This window comes from Primulina tabacum, chromosome 15, assembly GCF_025594145.1.
Source record: "Primulina tabacum isolate GXHZ01 chromosome 15, ASM2559414v2, whole genome shotgun sequence".
Lineage (NCBI taxonomy): Eukaryota > Viridiplantae > Streptophyta > Magnoliopsida > Lamiales > Gesneriaceae > Primulina > Primulina tabacum.
In genome coordinates this window covers 36,989,403-37,002,246 of record NC_134564.1, presented here as the reverse complement: position 1 = coordinate 37,002,246, position 12,844 = coordinate 36,989,403, and the positions used below count along the sequence as shown (strand labels likewise).

General features: G+C 33.3%; 1 protein-coding gene across 1 annotated transcript; it reads right to left on the bottom strand.

The window, feature by feature from the left end:
* Window positions 1-536: 536 nt before the first annotated feature.
* Window positions 537-3,930, bottom strand: LOC142527451 (uncharacterized). The gene is made up of 7 exons (XM_075632261.1): window positions 3,732-3,930; window positions 3,444-3,528; window positions 2,872-2,990; window positions 1,893-2,026; window positions 1,307-1,454; window positions 1,070-1,229; window positions 537-982 (listed from the first exon to the last, which is right to left on the bottom strand). Exons 2-7 carry the CDS (start codon window positions 3,454-3,456, stop codon window positions 891-893), a joined length of 666 nt encoding a protein of 221 aa, XP_075488376.1. The 5' UTR covers window positions 3,457-3,528; window positions 3,732-3,930; the 3' UTR covers window positions 537-890.
* Between the last annotated feature and the right edge of the window lie 8,914 nt (window positions 3,931-12,844).

Below are 12,844 nucleotides of genomic sequence, written 5' to 3'. Positions count from 1 at the left end.
GTAATTTGCATCCTATGATTTGAAAAATGAAATGTCAGAAACTAAAAGGGTTTAATAGTGGTTCAATTTCCGGGCTTAGGGAACAGTTGGGCCGACGCCCATAAGAAGAAATGAGATGGGCCTTTCCACACTCATCTATTAAAGCCCATTATTAATATTTTATATAAAAAATTTGGATTAAAAAGATAAATATATTTTTCATTTCGACAGAGAAACTCTGTAGAAAAGATAATTGTGTGAAAAACAATTGCTACAAAATATTAATTTATCAGACTTTCTAAAGAGACTAAAAAGCTAAAAATATTGCTTCTTAGAACTTCTGCTTCTAAATATTATTTTCACCCGAAAATATAACAATCGTTTTTACTTCTGAACAAATTTTTAAAAAATTCACTGTCTATAAATAAATGCCCACCCAAAAGATGGTTATGATTGTGGAATGCGGAGTATTCTGTTTTATATATTTGTGTAAAAACAGGTAATAATTGTATCGTCGAATGCAGTAGGTGATCCGTGCTCCAAAATAAAGACAGTACTTAAAAAAAACATCACCAAAGGACCTCAACATTTCTCTGGTTGCAAGAAAAAACAGGGATCTGGCCAAGACACTCGACACTCTTTGGTACCAAAAAAATCGAAGATCAAGCAAAAATCAATCTTTGGTATTCGATGAGCCAAAAACCCAAAAAAGAAAAATTAATGTGAATCTCCAACCAGACAAATGCTAAACATGCTTATTAGTGCATCAAGAAAGGAAAAATGTTCAACACACTCGAAACATTCCTGAATTAGGACAGCCGTCGACTGCGGAATCATCTATGTGTTTGCCTGACACCTTTCGTAATGGAAATGTTTTTACCCGGATTCCTGTATGGGGAATAACAGCCTACTCACATAAAATCGTAGTCATCGTACTCATCATAACCATCAACAACCACCTCATCATCTGTTTTGCCAACATGCAGCTGTTTCTTCTTCCCAGCTATAAACAAGAGAATACTTGTTAAAAGAGACGATCAGATTATAGATCACGATAATATTAGAATCAAACTATAGAAATTTGATATACCTGTCTTCTTTTTGCCGGCATTAGCTTCTTTTTCTGCTTTAATTTTTTCATTTGCGATTGCTGTAACCGAAGACGCAACATCCTTGGCATCTGCGCCTTTCAAAGATGTCATCGACAATCTCATCACAGCTTTAAGCAATCCGATATAATGATAACTTTTCTGATGTATGAGAAAATACACGATTATAATTCTGAAATAGCAAATCAATGAAAAGTGATGAAGCAAACATCACAAACCTCGTATGGACGAAGTGTATGAGATATCAGTTCTGCATATTCTGAGAAGTCACTTTCGCTTTTGGGGATAAAATTCTCAAGTGTTTTCTCATCACCCTTTTTGGCAAATAACTCTGCTGTGGACTTGTAATCAGCTTCTTCAACAAGTCTGTGAAAACCTTAACATCCATTTTTAATCATAGAAATTTTACAAAGGTTACTGCAAACTATATCAATGCCTTTGATTCCAATAGTAAAGGAAACAAGCATTAATTAAATGAATGACATATAACTGTGACAAATGATATATGCACCAGATTATGAAAATCTTCAGGGGTGACCTCCTGATTCAAAGTGGACAAATCAATTGAAGGTCAGGCATGTTAACAACCCAAGCTCCAACTGAGTAGAAATGAAAAGAAATGGCATTGACTGAGCCTGACAGGCAATTGAACTAGAGTAACATGTAATGAAACAGAAACAATAAGATAACTGTTCTGCTTAATTTGCTGCACCCCAATGTCGACATTAGTTAATAAAAAACTTACAAATGATGATGATTTTATAAAGGATGGCATCTTGCAATACTGAACATGAAAAATCATACCTCTGCTGGCGAAATTTTTCTTCTATAGGATCTAAGGATTCCTTTGCGATTTCAACGACTTTCCCTTTCTTTTCATCCAACTTCGCCACAGCCTTCTTAGGAACCTTTTCAGGAGTAGGCTCAGCTTTAGGTGCCTGAAAAATCGTTCAGCGAAAGGGAATCCAATTCAATGGGTCAATACATCAAACATGCACTAAAATAGCCCAACATCATTGAATACCATGAGAACTTTACATTCTTAAGTATCCTCTCAAATGATTTACAACAAAGTAAAAATATATGTGACATTATATAAAAAAATGACCCCACGAATGTTATATCCAACAGAAATAAAGTTTCTAATCAAGCAAATACAACAGGAGACAGAGCACATCTTTGACATTGGGCAGAAACACGTTGAGAGACCGATCAATTTGACAATCATAAATCAAAGTAAAATGCCATAAAAAAGTATACCTAAATGAAGTATCTGAAGTCACTGGTTGGCATCGAGAGATGTTATCTTTGAAACAAGATCAGAACATACGAAATGACAGGAAGTAAAAAAGTGCACTTTTAGTATTGTTCCATAATCCATTGCATATTAAACACTCCCCGAAGACAGGAATTAACAAAGTTTCCTTTTCACATTATTCCATTGCATTTAAACAAAACATTCCTCGTAAAGTTCTTACCGAAAAGGAGGAAATCTAACCAAACCTTAACAACTTTTTACTAAAGCAAGTGTCATGATATGACTAATTTTTACCAACAATGTTTTACATCTTTTACATAGAGAAGTACAAGTCGCACGACCTTGCCCTTCAATGATGATGGCAGAAGAGTAATTCCACAATGCATACTTCCACTCATAAAAAAATGAATATACAAGTATCAGATAGCAAACCATGAATTGAGCGAAAGACAACATAATATGTTCACTTTTCATCGACATTTAAAAATTGTTAAGAATCGTATCACATTAAAAAGTTATATATACCACATCAGGCTTATCATCATCTTCCCAAGAGTCCTTCACGTCATCATCTTCCAAATCTTCATCGTCCCAGTTATTCTTCAGCTGCTCCTTTTTGAGAAGATTTGGAACATTCTCATCTTCTGAAAGATGAAAATCGTCAATCATATTGATTTGAACAAAACTAATGAGATTAAATCTTATATTGTCACAGCAGAAAGCCATTCGTGGAAAAAAAAGGAGTTAAGACCTCATATATTTATAGTTAGCTGATCAAATAAGCACTTATACTTGCATTTTTCTAATGCACATATTTTGCTACAGTTGCAAGATAAAGAAGTAGAAAAATTCTAGTATATTTAGCCATTATAGATCAGAACATCTATGCAATAAGCTCCGATTATGTAAAGTTACTGTCTACACATATTTTAGGGAAAAGATATCCAAAGCCAATTTTAAATAAAAACACCCTAAATAATTTCTGTGGGAGGGGGCGTTCAGGGAGGAAAAAGCACAGATGAAAATTTAGGGAATAATCAAGAAAAATAACGGCCCAAAAAACTTCGAACATTCAGATAAGAGTCGACTTAAATTACCCCAGTCCTCCATCAAGGTCTGATTCTTCTACACCGAGTGGATAACTTCAGATATCGACAGTCCGTTTGTTAAAAAGGGAAATAACTGTCAAATTAGCCATTGCAATAAATCAGAGGAGGCCCGGAGTTCATAATTACATATCAATCGATTACAATTGTAGGAGCAAAAACGCACAAAAACCGAGAGAAACCCGTATTCAAACTCAAAAGTTCAAGAAACATAATCGAAGAAAAGTAATAATCGCTTCGCTTCTAATAAATTACGGTTTCTTGAAACGAAGATCTCACCTTTCAGGATAACCGATCCTTGATTTCTTCAAGTAATTTACTGATCGAATGAGAAGAAATCAAATTAAAATAATAGATGCCAGTACGGCGAAAAGACGAAGCGCGAGAGCGGGAGGGTGAGGGGAGAGGAACAGTCCACAGAGAGACCAGATAGAGAGAGAGAGAGATCAGGGATTTAGGGCAATTGCCTGTTTTCGCTATTTTCTCATATATATAAGCAGTTACCAAAAACCAAATACACACCTTGTCCAGCAAATTTTGCCGTGTTTAACCTCTTTGAGCCTATTTGTTGTGAAAAAGTAAAAATTTATGGTAAAAAGTAAAAATCTCAAACTCTCAAAATTTACCAAACTACACACTTTATAATATTTTTCTCTTTACTCAATTGTGATTTTCTTCACAAATGAGAGATCTATTTATAGGAAATCTTTACAAATAATCCAAAAATAAAATACATCATTACCTACATCATCACACACTAATTTTCAATATTTACAACTCTTATTTTCAACATTCAAATATTCAACATTCAAATATTCAATACTCACATTTTAAATATATTTTTCAACACTCCCCCTTGTGATGATGATCATAATGATTGTCTTCATTACGTGTTTTTATACTGCCTCGTTAAAAACCTTACGAGGAAAAACCCATTGGGATAAAAACCATAGTAAGGGAAAAAGAGTGCAGTCACGTAAACTCCCCCTCATGTTGACACGAACAATTCTTCACAAATTTCGTAGATTGCGCATCCCAATATTATATATATGCTTTCTGAATATTGACGTAGGAAGCGCCTTTGTGAAGAGATCTGATGAATTTTCACTTGATTGAATGTGACGAACATCAATACATCTATTCTTCTCAAGCTCCTTGGTGAATGCGAAGAACTTAGGAGGAATATGTTTAGTTCTGTCGCTTTTTATGTATCCTTCTTTCATTTGAGCAACACATGCAGCATTATCTTCATATAGTATCACAGGCTTCTCATCAGATGATAATCCGCATGAAATTTGGATATGTTGGGTCATTGATTTTAACCACACACATTCACGACTTGCTTCATGTAGTGCAATAATCTCGGCATGATTTGATGAAGTTGTTACGAGCGTTTGTTTCTGAGAACGCCAAGATATTGCAGTGCCTCCACGAGTAAATACATATCCAGTTTGGGAACGTGCCTTGTGTGGATCAGATAAGTATCCAGCATCAGCATAACCAATTATACTTGGATTAGCATCTTTTGAATACAAAAGTCCCAAGTCTGTCGTTCCTCGTAGATAACGGAATATATGTTTAATTCCGTTCCAGTGTCTCTTTGTTGGATATGTGCTAAATCTTACCAACAGATTCACGGCAAAAGATATATCAGGCCTTGTACAATTTGTAAGGTACATAAGGGCACCGATGGCACTTAGATATGGTACTTCTGGACCAAGAATATCTTCATCATCTTCACATGGACGGAATGGATCCTTTTCTATGTTTAATGATCTAACAACCATTGGAGTACTTAAAGGATTTGCTTTATCCATATTAAAACGTTTAAGGATCTTTTCTGTATAATTTGTCTGGTGAACAAACATTCCACATTCTTTTTGTTCAATTTGTAAACCCAGACAATACTTGGTTTTTCCAAGATCCTTCATTTCAAATTCTTCCTTCAAGTATGACACAACTTCTTGAATTTCTTTATTCGTTCCAATGATGTTTAAATCATCAACATATACAGCAATAATTACGCATCCGGATGTTGTTTTCTTAATGAAAACACAAGGGCATATTGAATTATTTACATATCCCTTTTTCATCAAGTGATCACTTAGTCGATTATACCACATTCGACCTGATTGCTTTAACCCATATAATGATCTTTGTAATTTTACAGAATAACATTCCCTGGGTTTTGAACTTTGTGCTTCAGGCATCTTAAATCCTTCAGGGATTTTCATATATATATTACTATCAAGTGATCCATATAAGTAAGCTGTAACAACATCCATAAGACGCATTTCTAAATTTTCAGATACCGCCAAGCTAATCAAATACCGAAACGTAATTGCATCCATCACAGGAGAATACGTTTCTTCATAATCAATTCCAGGCCTTTGAGAAAAACCTTGTGCAACAAGTCGAGCTTTATATCTTACTATTTCATTTTTCTCATTTCGCTTTCGAATAAAAACCCATTTGTATCCAACAGGTTTTACACCTTCAGGTGTAAGGACTATAGGTCCAAAAACATTACGTTTATTTAGCGAATTTAATTCAACCTGGATGGCATCTTTCCATTTTATCCAATCCTGCCGATTTTTACATTCACCAAAAGATTTTGGTTCATGATCTTCGTTATCATTTATGATGTCGATTGCCACATTATAAGAAAATATATCATCAATTTCATCTATATCTTTTCGGTTCCATATTTTTCCAGTATTAATATAATTGATAGAGATTTCATGATTCTCGTCAGTTTGTGGTTCTGACAGAACATTTTCATCATCATGTGTTTCTTCAGGAACACCATTCTCTATTTTGTGATCATCATGTGTTTCTTCAGAAACATCATTCTTTATTTTGTGATCATTGTGTTTCTCTATGAATTTTCTTTTTCGAGGATTTTTATCCTTGGAACCGACTGGCCTTCCACGCTTCAGGCGTTTAATGACATCATGAGTATCTTCCATTTGTTTCTTTGGAATTTCAATTCGAGCAGGGGCATTTGCAGCATGTATATATGATTTAGTTACCCCTTTTGTGTCTGCAAATGCATCTGGTATTTGATTTGCTATTCTTTGCAAGTGTACAATTTGTTGTACATCTTTTTCACATTGTTTTGTTCTTGGATCCAGATGTAACAATGATGATACATACCATGTAATTTCTTTTTCGGTATGTTTCTGTTCTCCCCCTAACATTGGGAAGATTTCCTCATTAAAATGACAATCAGCAAAACGTGCTGTGAACACGTCGCCTGTCTGAGGTTCAATATATCGAATGATTGATGGACTATCATAACCGATATAAATTCCAACCTTTCTTTGAGGTCCCATTTTCTTTCGTTGCGGTGGTGCAATAGGCACATACACCATACATCCAAAAATTCTCAGATGAGAAATGTCTGGTTCTTTACCAAATGCAAGCTGCAATGGGGAGTATTTATGATATGAACTTGGTCTGATGCGAATTAATGAAGCAGCGTGTAAAATTGCATGTCCCCATATAGAAATAGGGAGCTTTGTTTTCATTATCATTGGTCTAGCAATCATTTGCAGACGTTTAATCAATGATTCAGCCAATCCATTCTGTGTATGTACATGAGCAACAGGATGCTCAACAATGATTCCCATAGACATACAATAATCATTGAAAGTTTGTGAAGTAAATTCACCAGCATTATCAAGTCTAATTTTCTTGATTGTATAATCGGGAAATTGATTCCTCAATTTTATTATTTGAGCAAGTAATCTTGCAAATGCAACATTTCGAGTTGATAATAAACATACATGTGACCATCTGCTGGAGGCATCAATCAATACCATAAAGTATCTGAATGGTCCACATGGTGGATGGATTGGTCCACAAATATCACCCTGAATACGTTCAAGAAACATTGGTGATTCAGTTTGGATTTTGACTGGTGATGGTCTTATAATAAGTTTTCCAAGAGAACATGCTTTACATTGAAACTTATTATTCTGAAAGATCTTCTGGTCTTTCAGTGGATGACCATGTGTATTTTCTATAATTCTTCGCATCATTGTTGAACCAGGATGTCCCAATCGATCATGCCAATTGGTTAATATCGAAGAATTATCAACTACCATGTTTGATTCAATGGGACTTATATGTGTATAATGCAATCCAGTAGGGAGCATTGATAGTTTTTCAATCACATATTTCTTTCCTGATTTATATGTGATAAGACACATATATTTCTCATTCCCTTCATTCATTGTTTGAGTATCATACCCATGGGAATATATATCATTAAAACTCAACAAATTTCTTTTCGATTGTGGTGAATATAAAGCATCATTGATCAAAAATTTTGTACCATTAGGTAACAAAAATTGTGCTTTACCACATCCTTTAATCAAGTCTACAGGACCTGATATTGTATTCACCGTTGTTTTTGTTGGTTTTAGTTCCAAGAAATATCTTTTATCTCGGAGGATAGTGTGCGTTGTACCACTATCGGGTATGCAAACTTCAGCTTTGCTCATAGCATTTTCCATATTTGAACTTCAAAAAAATATGCAATGAAATAAATTACTTGCAATATATATTTAAATATAACACAAATCATAATTATACAATAAAATATTATTCTATGAATACATGAAAAATAGATTATTGTACATTTATATTCTACCATTATATTGTTCATTTTCAGAGAAATCGTTGAGAAAATCTGCAGCATCAATATTGTTCATTTCTATCCCACCAACATATTGATCATTTCCAGAGAAATCATTCATAAAATCACCAGCATCAAAATGAGTTGAATCACTCAAACGGTCACTGCGTTCAGTGAAGTTGGTCTCCTTTTCTTTCCCCTTTAATGATTCTTTATAAAGTTTACAAAGGTGCTCAGGGGCTCGACAAACTTTGGACCAATGTCCTGGAGTACCACATCTGTAACAAGAACTTTCATATCTTTTTGAGTGCTTCTCATTAACACTTGTATTCTCATGATGCCTTTTCTGTGGATGGTTTGGGACGTTCTTTTGAGATGAGTTATAAAAATAACTATCTCGATTATTTTCAAAACCACGGCCTTGACCACGACCACGGCCAATTCCACGTCCACGTCCACGTCCACGACCTCGACCTCGACCTCGACCAAAACCTTGTCTTTGAATTTGATTTTGGTTTCCAGGTTTAAATTCATTTTTACTTACAGCATTTACTTCTGGAAATGCTGTTGATCCAGTGGGTCGGGACTGATGATTTCTCATTAATAGCTCGTTGTTTTTTTCCGCCACAAGAAGACATGCGATAAGTTCAGAATATCTCGCGAATCCACGTACTCTATATTGTTGCTGTAGAGTAATATTTGATGCATGAAACGTGGAAAATGTTTTTTCAAGCATCTCAGATTCTGTGACCTCATGTCCACAAAATTTTAATTGCGAGATTATTCTATACATCGCCGAATTGTAATCACTGACTTTTTTAAAGTCTTGGAATCTCAATGTATTCCATTCATCCCGGGCGGTCGGAAGTATAACTTCTCTTATATGTTCGAATCTTTCTTTTAATCCCTTCCACAAAGCCATGGGATTTTTTTCAGTCAGATATTCACATTTCAATCCATCGTCGAGATGTCGACGCAAAAATATCATGGCTTTTGCCTTTTCTTGTGACGTGCATATGCCATTTTCTTTAATGGTCTCGCTTAGACCCAATGACTCAAGATGCATTTCTACATCTAGAGTCCATGGCATATAATTCTTTCCCGTGATGTCGAGCGCAACAAATTCGAGCTTTGTTAAATTTGACATGGTGGTACTAAAAAATTACGATGCATTTTATTAGTTAATAATTATTGCAATACAAAGTAACGGATAAACAACAAGTACAAGTATTTGTAAAAATAAAGAAAACACACGAGGAGGATATTCTCCGATAAATAAAAGACTCGTGAGTATTATAACCAAAATAATTAAAAATAACCTTGAGAAAGCCATCTTCTTTTTTCTTCGAAAAATTTGATGATGAATAATTTTTAGAGAAGAAGAGAAAGTTGGAGTGATGGAATGTGTTTGTGAGATCATATTTATAGGGCAAAAAATAGCCGTTGTTTACCATTTATGACCGTTGGGGTACAAAAAAAATAAAGGTATGTATTTGTATAATTTTATGATAATAATATGATATATATAATATTAGACATGTTTAAATAATTATGTATATCATATCATAATATTATAATGAGTGTCATAATTTATTTTGTTTAAAAACCTTATAGGCTTTTATACTTGTCGTATCCCTTACCGGGAGTGTGGGATGTCGTCTTAACATCCTCCCAGGATTTATAACAAGTTTATGAAAAATTTATTTTTATTATTTCTAATAATAACATTATATTGTATATTAAATAAATACGCAATAAATAAATAACAGTAAAATAAATATAATTATTTTTGTTACCTTTTTCTTCTGTTTGGAGCTTGGAAAAGTATGTAGGACTTTTAGAGCTTCGTGCTGATAACGTGTTGTGAAAAAGTAAAAATTTATGGTAAAAAGTAAAAATCTCAAACTCTCAAAATTTACCAAACTACACACTTTATAATATTTTTCTCTTTACTCAATTGTGATTTTCTTCACAAATGAGAGATCTATTTATAGGAAATCTTTACAAATAATCCAAAAATAAAATACATCATTACCTACATCATCACACACTAATTTTCAATATTTACAACTCTTATTTTCAACATTCAAATATTCAACATTCAAATATTCAATACTCACATTTTAAATATATTTTTCAACACTATTAACTATTTTTAAATACACTTAAAAAAAAAACTATTTTTAAATAAAATAATTTCTGCACGGAACACAAAACTTATCTCAAATTCATCAGATTTAATGCAACTCAAATCATACTTTTTGAATAATTGTAAAAAAAAAAACTTTTTGAATATTATTTACTATTTCATTTAAGGAAATTAAGTTTTTGATCATATAATTTATATGTTTCTATTTTTGTCTTGTTAACAATAAATTTACATTTTAATCTTGTAAACTATATATTTTTTTTATTTTGTTGAGATGAAATTTCATGTTTATTGTGTAACTTGCATGTTTGTTTTATCGTTGGTCATGTCAACGGTTCATATTGAATTGTAGTCGTGTAGCTTGCATGTTTTTTTCATTTTTTGTCTTTTTTTTAATCGGAGTCTGTCAATTTTCCTTCTAAAATAAAATTCTAAAATAATCACAACATATATGGAAGTTTTCTTCCAAAAATTCATTTCAACATCCACGTCGGCCAACAAAATGAGATAAAATGGAAGGAAAAAAAACGTACAATTTACAAGACAAAAAATCAAATTGACCTTAGTAGAACCAAAAATTAAAAAAAAATATTTTACAAGATTAAAAATACAAATTGATCATTGTTAATATGATCAAAGTAGAATAAATACAAATCACATGACCAAAAATATAATTATCCATTTTATACACTTAGTTTAAATAAAACATTTAATTAACATTAAATATAAATTAATATAAAATACAAACTGTGTATCTACATTTTTATAAATAATAAAATATAATTATGTTTAATTATTTATAAATATAATTCAAATATTCATTTTTTATTTATAAATTTATTAATAATAAATTTATTAGACAATCAAATTAATCTTAAAATCAACTTTTATTTTTTAGGGAAAAAAACTTTGATAATTGGTATTAATTGGTATTTTATCATGGATACGAGCGTCACCATCTAAGGATTGCAATTGGATCTAGGTCTAACATACATTTGAGTTGTTTGGGGGCAAGTATGAGCATGAAAAACAGGTATTAGACCAGGTATGAGAATTAAATTTTGCGATCTAACGGGTACGGATCCGTTGACAGATTTTATATGAACCGACTTAGCTTGTTAGGGTTTGTATGATGGAGAGTTGTTTCTGTAACAAGAGTCTAACTTATGATACTTTGTTTATTTTTGTCATGTTGTATTAATTAAATAAAAATTAAAGATTTCAAAATATAGTATAAATGTAATTATGTGACGGGTCTAATATATTCAAATCATTAAACTTCATATATAAATGGATTCCTTGATACTAATGAATCGTTAACCCAACCGATTGTCATTGATATCTCCGACGTTAACGCTAGAATAAGTGTCCAATCCACCTTCTCCGATGCTACGCCAAATTGAAGCTCCGATGTTACGCCATATTGAAGCTGACATTAAAAAAAGTGTGAAAACCCAACTAGACAACTTTAAATTTGATGAGTTATTAATTTTTAGGTGTACATATTTTAGGTGGGATTATTTTTTATAACATTTTGGATATACAAATCTTTAATATGCAAGGGATTATTTTGTGATACTGTGGGAATACAATCTTTAATATCCCTACTCATAAATATGCATATTTTCGAAAATATGCAAGAAAATTTACAAGATTTGGAATATCATACAAATTAGATGGAATAAGGCATAAACATTCTAGCAAATTTCGAAAATCACCCACCGAATATTTTGCCTAAATATTGTAGTGCCTAAATATTGGATTATAGGCAAGCTTATGCTACAAGAAAGGAAGCAAATCCTCCCCTCCTTTGCACCTCATTTTCGAGCCATTAGATTAGGATTTTGGGGAACTCGATTTGGTAGAAAAATCAGCAGCCATGGAAGGATTTTTGGAGCCAAAAATGTGAGATTTAGGCCAATTTTGGGCATGATTTGAGTGCCATAATTAACTCTCTTCTCCTCCCATATAAATACCACATCAAGCCTAGCATTCCCTACACCCTAAATTCGAAATTTCTTGCTGAAAAGTTCGAATTCCAGCAGCATCTCCCTAGCCGAAATATTGCCCAAAAAATCGTCCCAAAATAAGGCAAAAGTCGAGCCGAAGCGCTGCCCAAGTGAAGAGCAGGAGGTGATCCAAGTCTAGCATCGTGCACTCCACGTTTTTAGCACTCGAATTTACGGTAAGTGGGCTTGTTTTAAAGATTAAATTTCGTTTATGCATATTTATTTTGTTTTTTCAAAAATGCGGTCGAGTACACGTTCAAGCGCTGCCCAAGTGAAGAGCAGGAGGTGATCCAAGTCTAGCATCGTGCACTCCACGTTTTTAGCACTCGAATTTACGGTAAGTGGGCTTGTTTTAAAGATTAAATTTCGTTTATGCATATTTATTTTGTTTTTTCAAAAATGCGGTCGAGTACACGTTCTTCTTCTACTCCGTTCTCGTGTTTGTTGTCATACGGTTTTGGGTACTGTGAGGAGTCGACTGCATATGGGTGGGAATCCCAACCATGACGTACCCTTACGCGGTGGGGGATATAACCGCTACACGGCCTCGTCCCCTTAGAAGAGTAAAAATTAGGGACTGATATCAGTAAAC